Source organism: Meleagris gallopavo, chromosome 20 (assembly GCF_905368555.1).
Source record: "Meleagris gallopavo chromosome 20, MGAL_WU_HG_1.1, whole genome shotgun sequence".
Classification (NCBI taxonomy): domain Eukaryota; kingdom Metazoa; phylum Chordata; class Aves; order Galliformes; family Phasianidae; genus Meleagris; species Meleagris gallopavo.
In genome coordinates, this window is record NC_139423.1 from 4032637 (window position 1) to 4058734 (window position 26098).

The following is a 26098-nucleotide window of genomic DNA, read 5'->3' on the forward strand; positions in this document are numbered from 1 at the left end:
AGAATCCCTGTAAATACACATCCAGCAGCATAATTGCCTAAGTAAACTTGCACCCGTTTAGCCAAAAAAAGGTTGCCAAGTGCAGGGTAAAAGAAGTACGGCTGCAGATTAATGGTTGTCACCCAAGAGGAATAAGTAAGACGTATGAATGAGAAGCGAGATTAGAGCTGGTAAGCAGACCAAGCAGGATGCTACCCGGGCTCACAGCGCTTTGTGCTGCTCTCAGGCTTTGGGGAATAGATAGGAAGTTTCCAAGGGGATGTGTGGGACTTCAGTGGGACCTGGGGCACCGCAGCCAAGGCGGAATCCCGGGGAGATACCAGGGCAGCAAAAGCACAAAGGGCTGGAAAAAATGCAGTGCCTTCCTGTGCTGACTCCTTTTCAAAATGCTTGTGAGCAAAATGGACCATCTTTTACGTGTGAGACAGAGGCTCAGCAAGATGCAGCAATAATCTGTCATTTTCTATTCTGCTGCTCAGCTAGAAGCCCCTGGGGATGGAGGGGAAGGAGAGGGACCTCGAAATAGCAGCGGACTTCATGTGCAGCTGGAGATGCTGTCAAGAACAAAGCAAAACCTGGAGCAGAGCAGACTCATCCCTTCCCCATCCCTATCCCATGGAAAGGAAGCGCTGCAGGGCTGGGAACTTTGTGCAATGCTTCGGTGGCTTTGAACCCTCCAAGAGCTGATGGAGTGAGATGGAAAAGGGAATTTGCAGAGTGCTGGGTCTGAACAAGAGGCAGCCTCTGCTGCCCAGGGGCTCTGTCTGAGTCCTTGTTAGAGAGAGATGCTGAAAATATCCTCGTTTCCTCTGGGAGCAACATCTGCCGATCATTAGCCAGGCTGTAGGAGGGGAACATCTGCTGCTGGTGGCTGACAGGTCGGGCTGCTGCTGGCTCTGTTTGGCAGCCAAGTAGCACATCTCTGCTACTGCCACAGCCCTGCCTTGGTGCCCCCATCATTGGGTTCCCCAGCATTGCATTCCCACAACCTTATGGTAGTCAGCATTCCTTTCCACTCAGATCATGGCAGAAAAACAAAGCATCAGCTCAGGGTCACAGAACTGCAGAATCACAGAATCATTAATGTAGGAAGAGACTTCTTTGATCATCTAGTCCAAATGTCATCCCATCCAAACCCACCATGCCCTCCAAACCCCAGCCCTCAGTGCTATGATGGAGGCAGTGCTGAAACAGCATCCCACCCAGCCCCAAGCAGCAGCACCTCAAACTCTTCCTCCAACTTTTGATCTGCCCCCAGCAACTGCCCTTTTGGATGGAGCAGGATGATGCCTGGGGATCTGCAGCTCATGCAGAGGGGATCTCCAGAATAGGATTAGCTCAAGGGTGATTGCTGGGTCTCAGTTGCTTGTAACCTCTCCACTGCACAGTTAGTTGGAGGAAAGCAGCCCTGCTGGGGGTTTGCCACGTTTGCCCTTTCCAATTTGTTGCTTGAGAAAAATGCCCAAGGCTGAGCTGGGAGGAAGCAGGGAGGCAATGGAAAAGGAGTGGGATCAAACTCAACCAACCTCAGCAGCCTGTAGAGTGATGCCTCAGTGGGAAAATGGGTGAAACCAAGGATGCTGAGGTAGAATCCTTCTTTCCTATGAGCCCAAAGCCTTGGAAGGTGGCTCAGCCTAAAAAGCATTGCACAGACTAGCAGCAAGGAGATTATCCCAGCCTTCTGCAAGCCAGCCCTTCATCCTCCACCTCAGACACCACCATCCTCCTGCCCCCAGCAGAGGTTTTGCCTCACGTCCCAGCAGCACGTGATGCCCACACTCAGTGCTCAGCTATTTCCACCATTTCCTTGTTAAACCAAATAGGGAACGATCAGAAAGCAAGCCGTAGCAGAAGCATGTTTGCGAAGCATCAGCAACAGATGTCCTGGGTCCCGGGTGAGCTTTGTCTACACCAGAAAGCAGCCAGCTCCAGGCTTTCTTTGTCTCGACAATAAACAAGTGCTAAGGCTAAGTGCAGCCCCACGCTGCCAAGGGGTATAAATTGGCACCTATTAGCCAGCCTCAAAATAACTCTAACTTGTTTGACATAATGAGGTGATTAAATCAGCATGAGAAATTCTGCTTCTTGGAGCCAACAGGACACGGCGATTTAAAAACACACTGCAAACCCCCACTGCAATTAGAGGAAGGACAGAACGGGGTTTCGGGAGGGAGATAGGCAGGCTTTGTTAATCGTGCTGTGCCAGCAGTGAACCTGAGTGGATCCACAGCCCAGCCACCCTCGTTAGCACTCCCAAGGCTGGGAAAACAGAAAGATTACCTAATGTGCATGGTTTCACCCATTTTTCATGCCCTAAAAAGACATTAAGGCATGCAGGGACACTGCAGCGAGGGATACCAGTGCTGGAGAACCACCTGCCATCAGCTCCCACACTGCTGCCAGCGTGTTCTGCTTGCAAACTCTTACTGAAGAAACCCAATGCATGGAAGCCGCTGTTGGACAAGAGGGAGTCCAGAAGGGTGGGCTCTGAGCTGGTGGTGAAGAACATTACAGCAAAGAGTTTGCTTTTGCTTCACCTGATGTAGAAAAACAAGCAGGGAAGTTGCTGCGTAGGTTTGGCAATGAATGAAGACCACCTGTGCTGACGAGGAACATCTCCACACCACGCTGCAGGAGAACATGAACACATGGATGAGTGCTCCTGAAAGCAGCCTTCTGCCAGTCCTGCCCAGCACCAGCCCACCCAGAATATGCTCAGAAGAGCACCCAGACCCTCAGCCCTGTGCTGGAGGACTTCAGTGGGCTGCCTCTCTTGGCCAACTCCAGCATGTAAATAGCAGGACAGTAAATCTTTGGCCAGCAACTGTTCTCATCCAGGTGTCACAGGGACTGAAGGTAATGAGGGTTTTGAAAGCCAATAGTCCCTAAACACTTTAAGGCCTTTCTATCCTCATGCTTTGAGGACAAATCATTCCTTACAATCTGTGTTCCCATACCTTCTTGACTGAACTCCAGAGAGGGATTTCATCTAGGTCTAGCACATACAGTGGTCATTTGTCATAAAATTATTTTTGTTCATTCATCTCCATTCTGCCTTTTCAAGTCCTTTTCTCGTGCACTACTTCAGCCAAATTCCCAATTCCCTGAATTTATTATCACTATAAAATGGTTGCCTGCTCCACAGCATGACCTAGACGTGCACCCCACCGTGATGCTTTAGAGGCCTTTGTCTGTTCCTATGGCAACTGGAAAAGGAGGCAGCACGGCAGCCAGCTCAGGGCCGGATCCTGTACGGACATTACACCTCTGCCCAGCTGCTGGAGCCCAGGAGAAGCCAGGGGACAGGTGACAATGTGATGAACAGGGTAGAACCACACATATGTCGGGTCTGCTTTTCTCCTCCACCTTATAACTGGGTTTCCTGGCTTTTCCTTGAAGATGGGTTTGGATTGAGCCAGCAGCATCCCCATGGGTAATGGGATGTTGTTGGAGCTATGGGTACATGGATATCTCTTCTCTCCAAACCAGCCAGCAAATAACTCCTTTTGTGAGATCTACTGTCTTTAGACCTGTTGGCAGAAATTCACGCCTTTGCTTTTATTTACTGATCTGATTCCTTTTTAATCCTTCATTACTCAATTCCCACCTCAGCCCCTCCATCATTCCACTCAGGATCCAGCTGGAGCTGGCATGCCTCTAATTACTGCATTCGCCCCATTTATCCTTCCTAAATGTTGGCAGAGATCTCACCTGGGAAATCAGCACAGCAGACTTGACTTTTGCATTTTGTTTTCCCACCCACCGTGGGTCTCCCCCTAGACCTCTGCGTTGAGAGGTGAGAACTGAACTGCAAGGAAGCAGTAAGCTCTGCCACCCCATCACTGTTCTGTGCTGCACATCCTGGATGTACAAAGCTAACAATGAGGGAATGCATGAAGCTGCATCTGGGAAGGACTCTGCCCCAAGGGCAGTGGGCACAGAGCAGCTCCCGAGGGCAGCAGGCACAGCTCTGAGTTGCTGGAGCTTAGGGAGTGCTGGGACATTGCTCCCAACCATAGTGTTTGGGTGGTGCTGTGTGGGGCCAGGGGCTGGACCTGATGCTCCTTGTGGGTTCCTTCCAACACAGGGTGTTCTATGATTCTAAAAAGCTCAGTTTCAGTGTCCTGTTTCAGTGTGTCCTGTGACTTGTCCCAGGCAGCAGGAGTAGGTTTGGCACCACCACTCCCAATGACATTTCCCAATGGGAAATCCAATGCCTAAATCTACCAGCTTGCTTTCAAAACCCATCCAAAGATACAAAAGAGCAGAAGGTGCGGAACAAAAGAATCTACCTTGCACATGAGCACCCTGGCTGTGCACTCACACAACCCCATTGCTTTCAACTTGGAACTTTTTTTTTTATTATTATGATTTTCTGATGACAAAGGGCAGAGCTGATCCAGGCAGCATCTCAAGCAACTTGCCCAGCTCTGCGGGCTGCCATGCCAGATGACACCGAGCACTCGAGATGGATGGGAAACAGCATTCCCTCCATGTGTGGCTGAGCGGTCATAACATGCTGGCAGCAGCACTGGGCACAGCAGCCTCTGCTCACTGCCTTCTGGCAGCAATAGCATGGGGAGCTGGGGCAGGAGGTGAAGGAGAGCACAGCCCATCTGTGTGCCCGCTTAGAGGAAGGAGGAGGAGGAGGTTAAAGTGCCACCAAGAGCCAGCTGGCAGGGAGCACAGAGCTGCATCCCAATGGCAAATGAACACGTTGGGCTTTTGGTGTTGGGGTGCACTGAGAACCAGAGAGGGTTCCACCAGTTTGGGTCTGACATTGACCAAACCCAACTGGGATGTGGCTTTATTCCCCAGGTTTTCTGCTCGGCAGTGCAGGGCTGCAGGAAGGGGCCCGTCCAAAGGCCTTCTGGTTTGGGTCAAGGAAAGGATGGAGAAAACTGCTTTCATTCACATGGGGTCCAGATGGATTGGGAAGGATCCTGCCCCATGCCAGAGACATCATGGGTTTGTGCCCGTGCCAAGCGGCAGCACCTCCATCATGACAGCACTGATGTTTCCCAGCCACACTTCCAAACATGAGAAACAAGGCTACCTGTGCCCAAGCTCGCTGGTTTCCCATTCACTCTGCAATTTAGAGAAACACTGAGAGAATTCAGAGAAATTCAGAGAGGTGAGCCTTGAGTGCTTCCTGAGCACCGCAGCCAGCAATTCTGCACATCCCTGTTTTGTGATAAAACCCACTACATTACACAGAAGGAGCCTGCTGGTTTCTGAAAGGCTTTTAAAAGCCTTTGTTCAATGCAAACACCATTGTTAGAAAGCCCCAGGTTGGTTCTGCTGGCACATCTCCATAGCCCATCCCTCTCCAACCTGCATCCCTTTGTAGGGCAGCACTTCGTACAACACACTCAGTGTGATGATACACAGCTGGACTCAAAGAAACGGCTCTGGAGCACACCTAGGCTGCTTCCTTAGCCAGAAGGGAGGTGGAAAGGGCACAAACTACTCACTGGGATATGATGGCTTGTATACAGCCCCACCTGCACTGCTGCTGCCCTGCAAACATCTCCAATCCTGTAGCACTGAGGATTTAATAGCACTGAGGATAAAGCTGAAAATAAATAAATAAATAAATAAATACATGGGCTTTGTTGGACAGCTTCCTACCACTTGTTGAAGACCAAGTGGTTCCAAGCAGTGTAAGGACACTCACAGGACCATGAGCCACACAGCAAAGCAAAACCCACTCCCCCTCGGCCAGGGAGGCTAGCAGTTTCACAGGATGGAGCTCTGCCCTTATTTATAGCAGCACTGTAACACGATGGAAAGCACAGCAATAACAGTAGAGCAGCAAGGCTGCAGCAAGTGAGGATTTGCCCAAATGCAACAGCTGTAGGTACAGAAACAAAGGAAAAAAAGCTGCTTACCTTCGGAAGACCTCAGATATGCAGAGATCTTCAGCAAGATACCCTCACCTCCACTGCCAACCCTTAAATGAAGGCTGGGAAGTGGTGGATCCTGGCATTGCATGCAGCTGAGTTCCCCTGGCTTGGCCCTGCCTTTCCACCAGGTGCTCAGTCACTGCATCAAGCTGTGACTTAGCATTTCCACTATGAGCACCCCAGGTCTGACCTGAGCCCGGGACCTGAGCTAAAAGCATTTGCTCTCTTTTCCAGAGCTATTCAGCCCTCTGCAAAGGAATGCACAGCATCTTCATAAATTTCAGCACTGTCCAGAGGGCAGCGGGATCAGAGCGAGTGCCCTGACCACGAATCCATCAACCTCTTCACAGAAGAATCAATTTTTATTGTGCTCGTAGCTGTGGGGGGATTATTGTTGACCCGGTGGAACCATAAATAGAAGCAGTGCTGGCAAAGGCCGTGCTTTCACCCGGCTGCTTTCTCTCTTCCCTTTGCGAGTTGACCGCTTGCATTGCAGCAGCATGGAGCGAAACCCTGGCTGCACGCTGGGTGTTGTTTGGTTGGAGGCAGAGCTCCGTCTCCTGCCCGGGGAGCACGACCTGGCCATGCTCAGGTGGGCACCAGCATGGCACATTGCATGGCATCACTGCACCCTGCAACATCTTCCTGACACTCACTTAACAAATCCTTATGGCTGTGCTTTTTTCCTCCATGCACCCACAAGACCCACACTCCTGGGTCAAGCTGTGCTGTTACCCACGGAGGATCAAGCAAAGCACGTGTTTCTGCCATGGGTGAGCTCGTAACTGAAGTCCCTGCACTGTCGTAGGCACCAGCATCATCCAGTTCCTCTCAAAGGGAAAATCCTTCATCCCATAGGCAATGGGGAAAGTCCTGTTGCGCTGTTCCCATTTCCTCCCACATGGGGACATGCCTCCACCTCCCACTAAAACATCCACAGCACTCCAATGGATCCCACGGGGCAGGGCAAGGTGCAGATGTGTAAATCTAAAAGAAAAATCAGATTTCCCAGCCCCATCTCCTGCTCTGACACCCCGCTCTCTGCAAGCCTCATAAAATCTAGGTCACTTCTGAGGGATTATTTTGCAAAAGTGGAAAATCATCTTGACAGCTTCCAACTACCCCACTTGGGCAGGTTTCTGGAATAAGGAGCCGTGGGATGACTTTTTGTCTTTATAATCTACTGAAGTGAAATGAAAGATAAGCCCTGAATAAAATGCCCTGAATGATTCGCAGCGGAGATCCACACAGTCTCCCTGCACAGCCATCAAGGTCTCACCCAGGCCAGCAGTGTCAGAACAGATGAATCAAGTCCTTTAAATGGGATGCCTTGTCTCATCCATGCTCCACATGTAAGCCACGTGTGAGGTATTTCCTGCTCAGCTGACAACTCAGAGGAGAGCCGGTCCCATCCAGGGAACTGCTGATGCTCTGCCTATGATACAGGAAGGAGAAATGTCTGCACTCATCCCCACCAGGCCCAGCACCATCCCACTGCCACACAGCCCCACCACACTGACTGTTCCCTCTCCCACTTCGTAAGGAGCCCTGCCCACTGCTATTTGCTTACTGTCTTGCTGCAGGCAGGTTTCCTTCTTAATGAAATTGTTCAAATCAGCTCTGAGTAGCAGCAGCAACTTGCTTTTCCCGGAGCCCTTATGGGATGCCAGTTGGTGAAGGCCCATCTTGCCCCCAGCAATGCTTCCCCCCTATAGTGTGGGGCATGAGTAAGCCCTCCTGTTGCTGTCCCATTGTGGCCCATGGCCATGAGGTGACACCAGGGAGGAGACGACAGCCCTGATCCCGTATGCTTTGCCAAGATGCCAACTTTTTTTTTGCTGTATTTAAACAGCTCTGAAAGCACTTTGAACCTCAACAGCCCCATTCCTCTGTAAAGGTACTTCTGAACCACGCTGCGCTGCATCAGAGTAATTAAAAGTGAGACTGAAATCTTCCCAGGGAATTCAGAACACAGCTAAGGCTGCAGGTCTAACAGACCTATGTGCACTGAGAGAAAGCCTCAATTCCAGCTTCCCCTGTAACCCCATAAAACATTCTGCAGCCTCACCACGCCTCAGTTTCCCCTCATATACCTTAAAGGACAGCAACATATCACTGTCCCCAGCCTGCAGCCCTTGGCAGGGGTTGGATTCCGTCATCCCCAGCTCTGCTCCCTGCAAAGGGATCAATGCCAGTCCCACAAGGAGCAGCTGAGACAGTTAGCAGCATCCAGTCCTCCTTTCATTAATTTCTCTTGAATAATTAAACCCTGGGATGTTAATACTTTCTACTCGAAAACTCAAATTGCAGTGTTTGTAATTACTGTTTTATTGGAACATTAAAAATTAAAGGGCATCTCAAGGTTGTTGGTATGGCACAGGATCCTCCTCCCCTCCCCGTGATGTCCTGCGTGCTCCCAGCCCTCCCTTCCCTGCTGCTTTATCCCATCACAAGCAGAGATGCTGGGGCTCAGGATTTGCGAGCATCCCCAGCCCTGCAGAACGTGTCAGCATGAGAACATCCTGATGGGGACGATGGCTTCCAGCATCCCTCAGCGATATTCTGGGAAGGCAAACAGCCACAGAGCCCAAACAGGAGTTGTGCTGTGGCTCTGGGTGGGGATGAAGAGCCACTCAGTGCTATTTGCAGCTCAGCCCCACTGTCCCCCCAGCCCTGCTGGGTGTCCCTTCAGCAGCAGCTCATGCCACATTTCTGCCCTCTGGTCATCGTTCTGCACAATTTGCAGTGCTGAGCACCAGAGACATCCCTTAGCTCTACTCCCCACTGGCCCATGCTCTTACAGGTTGGGATGCTCAGTTCCCCACTTTGGGGTTTGTGCCCCCCACAGAGCCTGTTTGAAGGACACTGCAGGGCTCAGCATCCCTGCATCTCACCAGTCCCACGCCGCAGGGACCCACACACCGTCCCCCATCGTAGGGACAGCCTCATGGGATGGTCCCACGCAGTCCCCCACTGGTTCCCATGGCAGCAGGCTCTCCACTGGCTCACCAATTACCATGGCAACAAGGCTTCCCCCTCCCCATCCACAGCACTGGGGGGTTCGCAGGGGTTCCCATAGCAGCTCCCCCTGATGGAGAGCATCCCCCCAACTCCCCCAGCAGTAAACAGTGCAACTCCCGCATCTGGCCGAGCAGTTGGACGTGGGCACGAGCCTGCTGCCCACACAGGGGCTGGATGCTCTCCTAACCCACCAGGACACAGCACCAATCTTCCCTCCTGCTGCCACCCCCTCACACCCCTCCCCAATGCCTTCCCACTGCTGACAGGTGTGTGGATACTCAGCTCTCTCTCCATGCCACGCTGCACAGCATCCCTCTGCTCGGAGAAGAGATTTGTAAAAATGATGCATGGCGGATGCAGATGAATTTTATTCTACTGTCCTGTTGAGGATTCTGAGCCAGTCACCAACAGGGAAATACCAGCATCACTGGGCTCCTTGAGATCTTATTCTCCCGTTCAGCAGCACGTATAGCAGACCCCCCTTGGTGCCAGCCCTGGGGGAGATGCTGGAGCGCAGTGTGTGCTCCTCCAGGGCAACACCTTTCTCTTCTGGCTGCTACAGCCAAAGCAGTGGTGATATTAGGGCCACGGGGGCTGTGCTCCCCACCCCCCACCCATTCCCCACCATGGATGGGATCAGACCCTGCAACGGGACCCCAAATCCTATGGGGCTGTGCTTGTGCTCAGGCTGCACAGCTCCGTGCCCTCAGATTTCATGATGAAGTTAAGATAGTGAGGCTGTTGCTTGGGGTGGAAAGATGATTAACAGCCATCATCCCAATTAAGAGTTTCTAATTGGGATTAATTTGTGAAGTTAATTAAGCGTGGAAATCTCTTGCCTCCCAGATTTCTTTTACCAACCTGTTGCTCTCCAGCCCTCACACCACCAGGAGGGCACGGGGCACTTCAGGTGAGGACATCACTGCTGGGCTTCTCCATTAGCACTGCTTTTGGTGGCTGTATATATAGAAATGATGCCCCAGTGGCAATCAGGCAGCGCTCCCTCCACCCCGGACCCAGTAAGCAGCCTGCAGCTCTTCCTATTACTTTCCTCAACATCTCATGAAAATTAATTCCTGCAATTAATGGATTAAATCAACAACCCCCCCACGCTCAGTGAGGCTGAGCCAGATTGCACTGTGGCAAAGAGCGTGGACATCACCTTCAGGAGGAAACAAGGACATGGGATGGGAAGTCAGGAGCAGATCAGGTGGGTGAGAGCTGCAATGTAACGCTTAGCAAAGCAAAACCCCAACTGACTGCACCTCCACGCAAGCTGCAAAGCCCCTATTCGTTTCTTAGAGATGCTGTTGGATGCCTTGAATGCTCAGATGAAAGGAACTAAATTAGGGCAGATTGCAGTTTCCTGCTTTCTGGCTAGTATTTACAAAAATTCTGAGAGATCTGGTCACTCTCTTTCCAAATAGGAGCTGAAAATAAGGACCTCCCTTTAATTTTTCCCCCTTTCCAGAGGGGGGGGACACTCCATCCCCCACATAGTGCTGGAGCAGAAGCTGCATCCTCAGCAGTTCTGCTCTGTTTTGCCCGTGGATCATTGGTGTTTCTTTGCTTCCCTGGGAAATGGCATTGAATAGACCCCTATCTCTCCTGAGAAAATATTGATCCAGAGTTTTAATGGCTTTCCATTAACGAGCCACAATGGGTGTCATTGGGAAGGATGGCTCCATCTGATAAGAAAGGGAACACTCAGCTTTAAAGAGGGGTTTTCGCCCCCTCCACAAATTCTGCCAGAAAAAAAAAAAAAAAGAAAGAAAGAAAAAAGAAAAAGAAAGAAAGGGGGAAAAAAAGCCATAGATTTCACTGCTCTTTTCACTCAGTTGCTCTGAGGACAGATGTTCAATTTGTTAACTTCCCCCAGGGCTCCGCTTTGCCGAAGGGTGAGGCAAGGAGAGAGGAGATGCAATGCATTGGTGTATTTTGGGAAGTCTTTCTAAAAGGGGGAAAAAACATCATAAGGAAGGCCTCCCAAAAAGAAAAAAAAGGCACGGCACGGGGGAGACAGGACTCAATTAAAGCAAGACCTTGAAATACACGAGCCAGCAGTGCAGAACGCGGGTCCATTAGGCATCACTGTCAGGCGGCGTGCCGTGCTTAACGGAGCTGCGTGGCAGCTGAATCCATCACCTGGGGAAATAAACAACGCTGCTTACATCTTCAGCAGCTCCTTGATCTAGCGATAAACCCGTAAGGGGAAATAAATGGGCTTCTCTTCCCCGGACTGTCCACATCGGGATGCAATTTGCCGTTTCACCTGGCTGCTGATAAGCGGGGGATTGGGAGGGAAAAGCTGCTTAACGATTTCCTAATAAAGCCCCTGATAAATGGAGCAGCCCTATTCCCTCCATCCTGGGGTGACTGACAATCCAGACGGCTGCTCCACGCAGCTGGGCACTGGTAGGACGTGCTGCTGGGCCAACAGTGGTATGCTGCTTGGGGACACCTCACCCCAAAAATCGTCCCTGACACCCATTTTAGCAAAAACACGGGCAATTTGGGCAAAACCCAAAGCTCCTCTCAAAGCCCAGTAGCCCACTGTGTGGGGGAGAGGTGCCTGCAGCTGGGGGGAAATAAGGTAAATCACAGCACCCCAAAGCCACCCTGCTGCCCCCACCTCGCACTTAGGGTGAGCAGACCATCCCCAGGAGCCAGGGCTGCACTGACATCTCCCTGTAGCATTTCCAATTGTTTGATTTCATTCTCAGTCCTGCCAGTTTTTCTTTTCCCCCCACCTGCCCCTCCCTGCTGGGGATTTATTCTTCATAATTAGCTGTGATAATTAGAATCTCTTTCACATGGCAGCGCTTCAGCTTCCCTCTGCATCTCTTCCATGCTCCTATGTGATAAAACATGAAATTAATGCCTGCGTCATGCTGAGGTCTCCCATCCTGATGGAAAGAAGCGCTGCCCAGAGCACTGCTGTAACCATCACCCAAATGGGAACTTCTGGATCCCACCAGCTCCCCAACACGTCACTATTTATGGTGACAGCAACCAAAGCGAGTGAGCCAGCTCCTATTTTAGCTTATAGAGAACAGCTCTGAAGAGGTAATAGGGGCTGATGGCACCTGGCTGCTGGGAGGTGAAGGCTGGGTTAAAGCATCCCAGCAGAACCTGCAGCTGATGCACTGTAGTTGCTGCCTTGAGAGCTGTCTGGAGCCAGCTATGGGATTCTGCTCTTGGGATAAAGCAGGTTTTGTTTGGTCCTTGTGGCACTGGGGGCTGAATGACTGGGAGTGTGCTCCTTGCCACGTCCCCAGCGCCTGGCCTGTGCTGCCCCAGCCCTGCAGTAGTGCGGGCAAGCTGCTGCTTTGGCACCAAGATAGAATCAGAATCATTAAATCTTTGAGGTTGGAAAGACCAATAACATCATCCAGTCCAACCCCAACCCCTCCCCACCGTGCCCACTGACCACATCCCTCAATGCCACATCTCCATGGTCCTGGAACACCTCCAGGGACGGTGACCTCCCTGATGCCAATGCACTACCAGATGAAAAGTGCCAGGGAAAGGCACAAAGGATCGGTGTTCATCTCTGCAAAGAGAGGCTTCCACAGCTTTTATTTACACACACGCCTGCTGCAAGACACACAAATTACTTAATCAATCCTTTCCCTTGTCGGCGTCACCGGCTGTTTGGAAGCTGCCTGCACGACGTTGCATTGAAAGTGACAAATGGCTCCTGGATAACAGCACTGGCTCTGGACTGAGGGACAGCAAGAGCAGCCTGGTGCCAAAATGGGGCTCCATTCATCCTGCTGAACCCCTGCTCTGTCACCCAGAGCCAGGTGGGGACAGTGCTTCCAGTGACACCGTCAGGCTGGGATGAGGGGTTATTGCATGCATGGTACAAGTACCCAGTCTGCAGCTCACAGCTGTGCAGCCCACTCCTGAGCAGCAGGAGGGCTGAGCACTGATCCTGCAGCACTGCTCCATGACAACCTCCCAAACCAACCTGCTCACCACAGGTGCCACTAAGCCAGGAAAGGAATCACAAGCAGCACCAAACACTTCTCAAAAAGAAGATGATGAGCTTAAAGAGAAGCTAAAGGAGTGAAGCTGCTGCATGGAGCTCTTGGCCTGGAGCTCACCTTCTCTCACAGCTGGTTGGGAAGGCAGGAGCTGCAGTGCTGGGGGGATGCAGGCACAATGTTGTTGCTGCAGTTGCTCTGCCTTACAGCTGCCCCCACCTTCACTCCATGCCAGTAACATGCCAGCTGCTGCAGCACCTCCTCCTGCCTCAAACAAGGAGCAGCACCGTGCCACCACCTACACAATGGTGCACAGCACCCTGCACAGCCCTGAGCCCAGCATCCCTCTGGAGCCCCACGCAGAACTGCTCAGCCCCAGCCTTGTGCTGCAGGCCGAGCCCTGCTGCTTGCACCCATTGCAACCACTGCCCTCAGGTTTTGCCCTACCCGCCAAGGAAGGGTCCCCCAGCACAGCCCAATAACTCCTCACAAGAAGGGCTGGGTGTATTTTGTTCCCCTTTAATTCACCACTCATTCTGGGAAGGGGGGGAGGGAAGGAGGGGGATAGAAAATAAATAAATAAAACAACCTCGGATGCTTCAAGAGAATGAAAACCCTGAAACTGCAGTCTGCTGGTGGCTCATCCCACGGACGGAAGAAGGGAAGGGTGATCCCCTCCAGCTCCCTCTCCCCGCCACCCCCATCCCAGCGCCAACGCGGTCCAGGTGGGTTCGGATGCGGTCGGACGATGCGCCTCAAGAGGAAAATGGAACCGACCATCGGGACGTGGCTTTTTGCAGCCCAGCACCCCCGGCTCGGCACGCATCCCGTCCTGCCTCCCCGGCTATTGCACGAGCTTTGAGATAAAGCCACCGGCGGCACACGGTGCGTCACCGCCGCGGGGCCCGAGTCACAAGCAGTCCCTGCACAGGGCCACCTGGCCCTCGCGGTAGTCGCGGCAGGGGCAGAGGCGCCGGTACTTGGAGTTGTGCCCCGCGCAGCTGAAGAGCAGCGGCTCCTTCTGGAGGTAGCACTCGTGAACGTTCTCTGCCACTGCCGGGTAGAGATGGTTCATCTCGTACTCGGTGCTGTCGCAGGTGATGCTGAGCCTGGGAAGGAAAAGAAAGGTGGGGAGGCGGCTGTTCCAGGGCGGGGAGGCTGTCAGGTGCTTCACTAAAGGTGATGCTCAACCCGTCTACCCATGTGATAAGCCTTGGCTTGGACCTTTGCTGGGTACAGGATCCGTGAGTGCTTGGCACCCTTTGTCAAACCCCAAACCCCGTGCAATCAACCCAAGTCTTGAGTGGACCGTGGACATCTCCACTAAAAACGTTATATCCTACCCAGACAGAGAGGCCTGCCTGCTCTGCACACACTTCCACAAGCAGATGCCATCTCCTGGAAGTGCACCCAACCTCAGCGAATGTCCCATTGTCCCCTGGATCAGCAAAATGGGGACACACACCCACAAAAACCCCAGGAGAAGCAAGAGCTGCCCCTGCTCTATGCTTCCATGGCCCTCCCACAGCCCATCCACGGCTGCACCAGCTCCAGGGATGGGGGGCACAAAGGGAATGCAAGCCCTGGCCCTAATTCATCCCATAAAGCTGTCACCAGGGCTCCAATCGCCTGTCTGGCCGGCGTGACAAAAATGGTAATGTTGGCATCTTAATTGTCCACAGAACTGCCAGGAGCCTGGTGGCAGATTTATACTCTATTAAAACTTCACCGCTGTGTGTTCAAAATGCAGTTTTCAGAGAGAAAGATGTAAAAAAGACAGAAAGGGAGAGAGCGGGCGGGAGGTGGAGAGAAGCGGGGTGGAAGCGGGACAGCAGCAAATGCCAATGCTATCACTGCTTGTGGAAGCACAGAGCTGCTGGAGCAAGCAGGGGGCTGCCGTGGGTGCAAGGGGCTTTTGGGGACACAGGACACGAGGACAAGGGGAGCTGGGGACACAGAACCAATCGCCCTGGAGACTGGGGACCCCCTCCAGCAGCCCCCCCGAGGTGTCACGGCCCCGCTGAGGACACTCACTGCAGGAACACCTCCTTCTTGTTGAGGAACCTGAAGAAGGTGGGCTCACACACCAGCCCACGCCGGCGGCACGTCTCGGTGCAGGCATGCTGCCCCTCTGATAGCCACACCTGCAGGGAGTCTGCTGGCGGCCAGGCGTGGGGGTCCCGGCGGGCGCTGGGGGACCACATCAGGTGGGTGGCGTTGGGAGATAGGACCAGAGGGCTTGGAGGGCTTTGCATAGCGGGGCTCTGGGCCTTGGCAGGAGGTGGAGGGGATGGCGTGGTGCAGAAATCCTGGAAGGGAAGGGAATAGGTCAGTGCTCGAAGGGGAAAGGTGATGCGTAGTTGTGGGGCTCACAGGACTCAGCATCCCTGGCAGGGACACCTCACAGGCACAGCGGTTCCTCCCCAGCATTTCTCCCATTCCTTCCCCAGCATAACAGGGACGGTGCCCAACCTGGTGCTGAATGTAGGCGTGGATCCGCTCCAGCATCCCCTCGCAGGTGTACTCGTAAGGCAGGTAAGGGTCCACCTGTGCAGGGGAAGAGCACAGCACTGAAGCAAGAAACCCTGGGACAAAGCCCTGCCCTGCTCTAGCTCTGACAGCAGCACCTTGAGGCACTGAAGCCCACGGAATGTTTCCCATCACATCACCACTGCCCGTTCCTCAGCACCCAAAACACAAAGCCAGGGATGGGATGCATTTCCCATTATCAGTGCGTTTCCTATCATTGGCCAAGTGGGTGATGCTCCTGCCCTTCATCCACCATCAGGCAGAGAGACGTGGAGCAAAGTCATTCTGCTCCTGACTGAGTTCATCTCCCTTCCCTAAAAATAGCAAGAACCATGTGAGGGCACTGCGGGGATCGGACCCCCTGTGGGGCTGGGATCTCAGCATGGTATTCCTCGTTCCTCTTTGGAAGAAAATGAGGACTGCAAGAGCTCTGCAGCAAAAACAGGTTTAAGAGAAAGAGGGTGAAGGATTAAATGGGGTTCAACCCACCTCAGTATGTTCAAATGAAGTCACCTTGCTCCACACCCCAGTTTCCCAAGCAAGCCATTTCTGGGGGCATTTGCCCATCCCCCTGAAGGTGCTGGTGGCCAACATAGGGCTGTGGGGACCATGGAGCAAATACGTCTCCCGCAGCCCCACGTTCCTACCTGCTATTTATGCAGAGCCAGCAGCACTTCAACAACCAGTGTATTTATAGCATGGGTTATGAAACACTGCTGGTCCTCACCAGCTCTTCCAATCACACCTCCCTCCTGAGAGCTGCCCTTGTGTCCTGGTGTTGAAATCAACTCCTCCCAAACCCCGCAAACATCCCCAACCCCCGTAGCATCACCAAAGCCCCCAGCATCCCCAACTCCACAGCATCACCAAACCCTGCAGCATCACCATCCCCACATCTCCCCTCATTTTCTATCTCCTGTGGGACGGGCTGGGCAGGTTCTGGAGGCCTCCTTCCCCTCTGCTTCTCTGCAGAGCTTTATGAAAAGGATGGATGATAAGTAAAAAATACCCCAGATACTTCATCCGGAAAACACTGCTGCTTCTATTTTCTGCACCTCCAAAATAGCTGTCTCCTTTGAAGTACCTGTCAGAGCCAAGCTCCAAAGGCTCAGCCTGCCAACAAGATCCCTCTAAGCATCTCTCCACCATAAATATCCCACCTGAGATCTCAGCAAGGCTGGAAATCGCAGCTGCTCTGTCTCATTACAGGTGTGCAGTGTAATTGGTGCTGACACCATGACAGGCACTGATGCTGCTCAGTTAACCAGGGCCAGATCTTACAGCTTTGGGGCTGCAGTGCTCAGCCTTTCACTCCTGCACTCACAACAGCAGTGCTGAGGAGCTTTGCACAGGGTGATGCTCTGCCATTTTCTTGCAAAGAGATTTTGCATCCCTCTCCTGCATGCATCAGTGGGGAATGCAATGCAAAACGCACAGGTGCTCTGGGGTTGGGTTTTTTTTTTTTTTTTTACAGACCCCACTGGGTATCCCAGAACTGCCTCCCTTGTTCCAAAGGAAAAGGAAGAAAAAAAATCCCTAAGTAATGAGCAGAAAAATAATGCAATTGTCAGCTGCCCTCCGGCAGCAGGTTGGGAGCACTTGAACCAGCTATTTTCGCTGTGATGTTTAATATGCCACTCTTTCAAGCATAGGCTGAAATGTATAATTTTCCATTATATTCCTGTATATTTGACTTTAATATAATGATGCCTTCTCCCTTCGCTACACCAGAATATTGGGTCTGTTAAATGGCTTGTGCTGGGACAAATGGAAAGAGCTGAAGGCTGAGAAATGGCTGTGCCTGAAAACCTCTCTGTCCCTCTCACCCCAACCTCTGGCAAAGGACTGCAATTCATCGCTGGCACAACAGCAGGGGTTGGCATTTCACCCTCCTGAAAGCGCTCAGCTGAGATTTGCCTTGAAGGTGCAAAGCCAAAGGTGCGTGGTTGGTGATTTTTCAGTGGCATGATGAAAAGGGGAAAAGGAAAAACGAGAGAGGAAAAGGGAGAGGAAAAGAGGGGAGAGAAAATGAGAAAAAGGAAAAGGGGAAAAGGGAAAAAGAGGAGAGGAAAAGAGAAAAAGGAAAAAAAGAAAAAGGGGGGAGGAAAGGAAAAGGGGACAAGGGGAAAAAGGGAAAAGGAGTGAAGGGGAATAGGGAAAAAGGGGAAAAGGGGAGAGGAGAGGAAAATGGGAAAAGAGAAAACGGAAAAGGGAAATTGAAAAGGAAAAAAAGAAAGGAAAAGAAAAAAAGAGTAAAACCAGTTTCAGGTCAGTTTTTAATTCCCAACATTTCCCAGCAAGGAGAAAAATGCTTTGTTTCAGGTCAGGCAATCTGTTTGGTTTGGTGAGGCAAAGGGAAATGCATCATTTCAGATAGAAGTTTTCCTAGCAGGGCATTTCCAAACAAAGACACGCAGATGGGAAACAAAAACACATTATTTCATTTCAGTAATGGTGAAATGCAATGTTTGGGGCGAAAGAAATAAATGGATGGTGATTATTCCGAAGGAGAGATTTGCCAAACAGTCTGAAAACACAACGCCCTGTTTTGCTACAGGAAAAAAAAGGAGGCAGAAAACAGTTCCTCCCACCTGGCTGAGCACTGAGCTGCCCGTTCCCAACACCCATCAGCTGTTCTCATTTCCTGCTGCAACCAACAGTATTTTAAAGACAAGATACCGAGGGATTCCCAAAGCCAAAGCCAATAATGGGGCTTTTAGAGCTGTAAGGTTGGTCAATTTTTAGTCTTAATTGCTGTGACAGCATCTCTAATACAGATATCTATGTTAAAAACAAACAAACAGGCACTTGCTGACACTTGCTCCGCTCACTCCCTGCTCTGCTTGCAGAGGATACATAGACCACCTTTAAAAAAGCAAAGGGCAGAGGGGAGCGGTGGGCTTACCCCCCTGCACCTCTTGGTGCGTGGGAACATCTCCCTGCAGAGCTGTTACAGCACACTGCAATGGGTTGTATTCCTTTGGGATGAATTTATGCATGCACGTCCTGGCAGCCCCTACAGGGGCACGGCCAGCAGCAGCAAAGCAATGGGGATCCTCCAAAACAAGGGGCCTGGGGGGCTTCCCAGCTCCATGGAGACATCATTCAATAGACCATGAAGCCATATTTCCAATGTAGGTGCCACACCGCAACGCAAAATGCCCAGAAAACCCCGCAGCCGGGCAACCCCAGGCTGCTGCCACATTCTCTGTGCTGCTGCCTCATCCCCGCTCCCCCCCTTCCTCTCAGCGACGTAGGAGATGTTAATTAAGGAAAGGAGGAAGGATGTGTTGTGTCTGCACCACAACTGCATTTGTATGAGCAGCTGACGTGGGAACGGGGAGAAATCCGGAGCTGGAGCTGATCAGCCTGCGGCACAACTTCCTCACAACCCTTCTTTATTTTTGTTACCTTTCCTTTTTTAACAGCGGAGATCACGGCTGGGCACCTACATGACCTCATCCACACCGACTCCACATTTCCTCACTGCACAGCTGCTCGGTGACGTGCTCACCCCAACAGCATTATCACCCCAAAACCTGCACACGGCCAGCAGGGTGAGGGCACGGCTCATCCTGAGAAGCTCATTTTGGGGAGCCCTTCTCACCTGGGTCCTCAGGATTGTTTTGATAGCAGCTTCAAACTCCTCGGAGTTATTGTAGTCGACAGTCCACACGTGTGGCTTCCCAATGAAGTCCTCAGCGTACGGGTGCTGGGAGGACACCTATAACACAACACAGCTGCAGCCTCCGGCTGTGAAACTCCTGCAGGTTGGGATGCTCCGCTCCCAGCTGCACCCCCAGCTCCATAATTCAGGTAACCACAGCCTGAACCAGGCAAACCACCCGAAATGGCAAAGCTCTGTGGAAGTATCACATCACAGCTCCAGAAACGATAGCAAATCCATCACTGCTGAAGGCACAGAAAGGTTGGTTGCCAGAAAAGGCAGTGCTGGAAGCTGCATCACCCCAGTGCTGCGTCAGTGCCCCACCACCCACCCACCTCTCTCTGGGCAGTTTGGGGGGAAATCATTCCTTTTTGGTAAACCAAATGCTGCTTTTCCAGCCTCACACTGCTAAAAGGCAGCTAGAGCCCTGGGGGCAGGAGGAGAGAGGATACTGAGATATCTTGGAAGGCACTGCAAAGCAGGAGAACCTGCTAGGAGCAGAGCAATGCATGCTTTTCTTTTTGTCCTGCTTGCTCTCCCTTCCCATTTGTAGCCAGCAGTGAGCACCTCCTCCCATCCTCCACATGAACACCCCAGGGCACTCCAGAACCTTGGGAGCCATTGGGGACAATGTGGCACAGCCCAGCCGAGCTCAGGGAGTGAGAACTGTGCTGCATTATCCTCTTCATTAATAATAAAAGAGGCAATTTTCTCAACCCTTTAACTTTTAAAGAGTTCCTGCTTTGCTTAGATTGAATTCCCAGCAATGGGCAAGCCTGGGAGGGGTGTCATACTCCTGCAGCACCACTGAGGTCCCCACATCCTCCTCATTTTACAAAAATACAATGGGCTCAGGGGGCTCAGGCACCAGCAGAACACCAGCCCCTATTCCACATCCTTATTTCAGGGATGTGCATGGATCAGCACAGCGGGAAGGGAATGAACCCTGGATTCTGGGGGAGGGTGTCTGTGAGCATCCCTGCACCACTCTCCCCTCCGCAACCCACAGCAGAGCCCCTTCCATCCGACAGATGCATGTTGGGATGATGCATTCACATGTCAGGATTTGGAGAAAATCTCTCCAGAGATCTCAGTTGGGTGCTTTTCCTCCCCACCGAGCACTTGCCTCTCTGGAGGTGGGCTTCCCACGGAAGAACTCGTGGTTGAGGGAGCTGTGGGGGGGGTTGAAGCGTGCCTGCAGGAACACACAGCCATTGGCGATGGCCTCCAGTGGGGCCGGACCCTCGTAGGGGAACCCAAAGCCGATGAAGAGCTGTGGGAAGAAAACCCAAGCTGGTGATGTGGAGCTGCAGACCCATCAGTCCCCAGCCCCACAGGAGAGGCTCCAAATCACCCACCAGCGTCCCCCAGCCCTAGAAGAAATGTTCCCAATGACCAACAGCATCCCCTGTGCTGCTTTGTGCAGCAAGCCACTACAGCAGCTCCATGCAGCTCAACATCCCATAACTTAAATGCTTAGAACTTAAACTTAAGTGCTCAGAAGCTACTCCACATTTGAAGGAAGCTTTGCAACTCACAGCCCAGTGGGGTGCTCACAGCTGTGGAAGCTGCAATGCTCACCCATAGCTACCAGCATCACACCCACCCTGCAGAGAGAAGCTCCCATACCCCCATAAGGAGGGGAGCAGCCCACCTTTGCCTTCCTCAGCAGCTGCTGGAACTCATGCTGTGGCAGCAGCCCGTGGTTCTTGACGAAGGCTGGCACCTCCGGCGGCCGCTGCGTCTCGTAGTACACAGTGCCGTGGATCTCCATGTACTTGTTGAGGATGGCCAGGAATTTCTCCTTGCCCTGCAGAAGGAAGCAGCGCCCTGATGCCAGCATTAGGGCTACAGACTGCTGGATTGCAACACACTGGGTGCAGGGGGGTTTGCAAAGCCAGGGCTCGTTAACAGCCCCACATCCCACCTAACAAGTCCCTAAGATGCTCTTGGGTTTAATCCTCCCGCCTGTTTTATTACCTGGAAAATCAAGGGGGTTATCATTTTTCTTCTTTGAAGGCTTTTGCTCTCCAAAGCAGCCTTCCATTTTAACAATTTCTCTATTGCTCTTTTCTTTTTTTTATTATTTTGCTCGGAAAAACACAAAGGGGCAGTGCTTTGGATGCTATATTTTCAGTTTATTCTGGCCCCTAAAGAGCAGACTGGGAGGGAAGGAGGAGGTATAAATGAGGAACTTGGGAGAGCTGCGCATGCTGCCTTAACGCCTCTCTGAGCACTGCATTTCTGCACTCAGCCACATATCCCACAGTTCTCTATGGCTATCAGCCAGATCTGCATACAGAGCAAAGAAGTCAAGCAGCTCTCTGCGGTCAAGCAGAGCTGCAGGGTGCCATTGTGGCCGTGGGTATGGTAACACCCAACTGGGCAATGTTCTGATAGCGATTCCCTAATGCAAAGGACTTGGGGAGATGACAATAAAACACTGCTGAGCATTGCTGGTGGGGAGAACCAGCCCTAAGAGAAACCCCAGTGCACAGTGTGGGGAAACAGGTGTAATTCATGACTTCTGGCTAAAAGGGGCTAACGTTTGCAATGCTAAGGCAGGCAAAAGTTCATTTTAACTCTCCTGAGGACCTCCCCACATCGAGCTAACCAAGATGGAGTGCATCCTGGCCTGCACATCTGGCAAGCAGGGCACAGGCAGGGAGGGCAGACCTGTTCCCTGGGGGTGCTGAGGCCCCAGGAGGCAAACGCGAGGTTTTAATGCAAAGGGTGCAGCACCATACCTGCAGCTGGAGTATCACCATGGAGCACCGAGGGGAAAAAAAAGAGAAGAAAGAGTTAGCTGTTTCCTTTTGTGCCATGGAATGGCAATGTATGGATGAGAATGGGAGAAGCCCTCTATGAATGGGACCAGGACAAGCTGGGAGCTCCGGCGCCTGCAGTCGCGCACCTTCCAGATGCTGGCCTCCTTCCCGTACACCACTGCCATGCTGCTCACTTTGTTGGATTTGATGCGCTGCCTCTCGGTCTGGTTGAGCTCCTCTGACACGAAGCCCATGAAGGAATTGTCCGGGGTGTGGGCTGCGGATACCAAGAACAGAGGGACACACTGGGACCGCGGCTCCAGAGCTTGGAAGAGAAGCGATGTGAAACACCGGCAAAGTGCCTGAGCGCCCACGATGGCCCCGCTGCGTCCCTACGGCAGTGCTTACGGAACATGGTCATGAACTGGGAGGGGTGCAGGTTCCAGTAGCCCCAGTTGGTGCGGAAGCCGCGCAGCGTGGCGTATTCCTCATGGTTGTAGGCTGGCTCCGTCCCAAAGGTATCGATGACACGAACACGGCACCTGGGAGAGGAGACAGAACCCATCACATCCCGTGCCCTAAATGAGCGGTTTCCCATTGCTGGGCTTTTGTCCCCCTGGTGGTTTCCAAAACAACGCATCTTCTGAAGACTCGCTAATGCTTTTCCCAATATCCCAGGACTGCTGAGGCAGGCATTACCAGCACGAGAGCAAGGAGAAAAGGGGAACATCAAACCAGAGAGGGAAAAAAAAAAACAACAACAACAAGCTGAATGCGAGAGCAAATGCATTTATAATAAAAGCAATAACATTGCCTGTCATTTTTCTCTCTAATAAAATTGTGCAGGATAGTGGAAGAGATGGGAAAAAACATAATAAATAGCAGGACTATCAGCACTAAATTAAATTGCATATTTTCCTGGCTGCTGATATACCAGGGGATGCTGACATTTGTCACGGTGCTGAAGGAACCGGCGCCGGGGCTCTGCCTCTTGCAGGCATCAAAGGCTCCCACTGCCACAGTAGGGTGGCAACCTCTGCTCACCTGTTGTCCTTTGAGGTCATCGAGATCTGCCTTTGCTTGCTAATTAAGGAAAAATAGAGCATGAGAAAGAAGTGGTGTTCTCACCTATATTTCTTAAAGGAGAGCCCCATGTGCTGCTTCATCTGCTGGAGGCCGTGGTAGTCGGTGTAGATCAGGTCAAAAGGCAAAGGGTTCGTCAAGGGGCAGTTTCCCCGGCCTGGAGGCACCCCTAAGTTGCTGGAGGGAAGCAGGAGGCACCAATCAGCTCTGAAGAACACAGCTCTCCTCCCTGATGGGTGCCTCGGAGGGGTCATCCGGCAGCCCTATGGCATCTGTGTTGTCTTTGTGCCTTGGGAGACACAGGGACAGCCTTGCCCCAAATATTTGCCCACAGGCAGAGCTCCCTGATGGGCTGGGGTTCCTCCTCTGCTGCTTGGGGGGCATGGAGAACAGCTCTGCATTCCATCTGCCATGGATGTTGAGCATATTTATTCATATTTCTGACTTCATCCCAGAGAAGCTGTGGATGTCCCATCCCAGGTTGGATGGGGCCATGGGCAGCCTGACCCGGTGCCTGATCGAGTGGTTGGCAGCCCTGTCCGTGGCACAAGGGTTGGATGATCTTTGAGGTCCCTTCCAACCCAAGCCATTTTGTGTTTCTATGATGATTCTGTGATTTTGCCCCATTAATGACATAACCTAATAAAGCCAGGACAGTCAGACTGTGGGCCTCATTCGGAGCCTTTGCCTAGGATTCTCAGTCAGCCCCTTCAAATAACCCTTCTCAGACCCTTTTCTCTTCTGCAACGGATAAAATGCGTTATGAAAATCCAGATAAACCGGATTGACCACAATCTCTTTATCAAGATCATCAGTTACCTTGCCCCAACACACAGTGTGATTAATCTGGCATGATGCACGGCTGGTAAACCAGCAGCATGCTTCCTTCCCTTTCCAATTACCTCCGTGAACTGATGGATCGCTCTCCCCAAAGCTGTTGCATTAAGTGTACTACTGATGTCAGCCTGACAGCCCATCCGCTTGTCTGGACCACATTTCCTCCTTCTCAGAAAAGAAAAAATGTGACACCTTCCAACTCCAGCAGGTTTCTCAAAAATCCTTGCTACATGTACTTGTGATTTCAGCACAGCAGTTTGCTCAGAAATACAAATGGTCCATCCCTCAGTTTCAATATTCCTGCTAGATTTCAATTTTCCTTCTAGATGTGAACTCCTCAATTATTTCACAAGAGCAGTATAGAGAACCCAAGTTGTTGGCCCCAAGATGTGGGGGAACCCGTTCACTGGAACAGGTTGCCCAGCAGGTTGTGGATGCCCCATCCCTGCAGGCATTCAAGGCCAGGCTGGATGTGACTCTGAGCAGCCTGGTCTGGTGGTTGGCAACCCTGCACATAGCAGGGGGTTGAAACTGGATGATCATTGTGGTTATTTTCAACCCAGGCCATTCTACGTTGGCCCCAAAAAACTGGCCCCATTCGGTGTGGGTAGGCTCTACCCACCTATCCTTGGAGGTATTTCCTCATTTCTTAGGAATAAAAGACATTGAGGACAAGGACCTCCCAGTGGGTTGGTGCAATGGGAAGATCCTTTCTCCTGCCCCATCCCAGCCTGGGACCAGCAGACCAAGGGTGACCTCAAGCTCCCAGGAGTGACCCTGACTCCAGAACAAGCCATCATGGAACCAGACCGCGGAACCACACTACTGTCCAAAGCCAGGGTGAGCACAGATTTTCAATTTAAGGCAAAAGCTGTGTCTGCAGCTGGTTCAGTGCTCCTGTCACAAGGAATATCAGCACCAGCTCTGGGCAGAGCGGCCGGGTCAGCCGCAGGGGAAACAAGCTGCAGTTTTATCACTTTTATGGGCAATTTTACATGACACAACAGATTGAGAAGATGGCAGGAATAGAAAAGCTCTCACCTCCAAGAACTACCTCAATGAGATAAACAGGGCAGTGAGCAGACTCAGCCCTCTGGGGACAGAGGTGGCTGCTCCCAATGGTAGCAAGTGGGAGAAGAGGAATTTTTAAGCCACTGAAGATGCCCAGGATGTTACAGAGACACAATAACAAACTCCACATTTGCTCACGTACACTCCGTTTTTTCCCTCAGGCACCAGCAATGTGCTCAGCCCCACCACCTGCCAGCTCTCCCCAGCTTGCAGCATCCCTCGTGCTCCCAGCATCGAGTCAGTGTTTTTCCAGCAGAGCTTCTCTCTGTCCTGTTTACTTATCCTTCCTAAACACTTTTTAAGCGCTGATTTTAATATTCTAATCATGCAAATCCGGTTTGCAGCTCCTGGGCAGTGGGATTTTTTCCCCTTTCCTCCTTATTTAAACATCCTTTATTCGAGCTTTCATCATTTGCCAGTTAAGCCAACTAATTTTCTCCTAAGCCCAATTTCACTCATGGTTGGAGTGAGATTTCCATGATTTTCCCTACACTGTGTCCTATTAACGATGCTTGAAATTACGCAAATAGAACTGACAAGCACAAAATGTTTCTTTCTCAGTGAGCATTTCCGAGAAATGCTCGACCCCAGCACTACACCTGGAGGAAACCCCCCCAGTGGGACCTGCCTGCAGTGCTGCCCACATCACATCCCCTCAGCTCAGCTCCGCTCTCCCCACTCAGCTCCCCCCGGTGCTGGCAGATGCGAGCCCAGCTCCTCTCTGCCAGCTGCCTCCACCAGCTGTGCCCACTCCAGAATAAATCTAGAGCAGCTTCTTGTCCTGCTATTTTCCCCTTGTAAATACTTGAATCAACCAAGGGGATGCATTCCCTTCCTGAGTGTGGGGCAGGCTCTCTGAATTCAGATGACTGCAGGCTTATCTTTACATCCCATTGACCTATTTTCAAATTAACCCAAACTTTTCTTCCAGGATGGGAGGGGATGGCCTTAACTTGTGCCTGGGGAGATTCAGGTTGGGTATTAGGAAAAACTTATCTGAAAAAGTGGTGATGCATTGGCACAGGCTGCCCATGGCAGAGGCAATCATCATCCCTGGATGTGGTCAAGAACCATGGAGATGTGGCACTGGGGGATGTGGTCAGTGGGCACAGTGGGGTTGGATTGGTAGTTGGATTGGATGACATTCTTGGTCTTTCCAACCATAATGACTCTATGATTCAAAATTCAACAATACCCAGCTAAATCCCGCAGTGGTTAATAAGATTA

At 51.8% G+C, this 26098-nt stretch overlaps 1 protein-coding gene across 2 annotated transcripts in view; it reads right to left on the reverse strand.

Moving 5' to 3' along the window:
* Positions 1-13421: 13421 nt before the first annotated feature.
* The window catches only part of MGAT5B (alpha-1,6-mannosylglycoprotein 6-beta-N-acetylglucosaminyltransferase B), a 47830-nt gene continuing 35153 nt past the window's right edge, over positions 13422-26098 (reverse strand). For both annotated transcript variants that reach the window (XM_085240140.1, XM_085240141.1), the window contains exons 9-18: positions 23009-23140; positions 22289-22422; positions 22027-22157; positions 21860-21865; positions 20767-20922; positions 20239-20385; positions 19053-19169; positions 15389-15463; positions 14951-15225; positions 13422-14025 (exon numbers count right to left, since the gene is read on the reverse strand). In XM_085240140.1, the coding sequence (XP_085096266.1) occupies positions 13827-14025; positions 14951-15225; positions 15389-15463; positions 19053-19169; positions 20239-20385; positions 20767-20922; positions 21860-21865; positions 22027-22157; positions 22289-22422; positions 23009-23140 (1372 nt within the window). In that variant the 3' untranslated portion in view covers positions 13422-13826. The remainder of the gene's footprint in view (positions 14026-14950; positions 15226-15388; positions 15464-19052; positions 19170-20238; positions 20386-20766; positions 20923-21859; positions 21866-22026; positions 22158-22288; positions 22423-23008; positions 23141-26098) is intronic.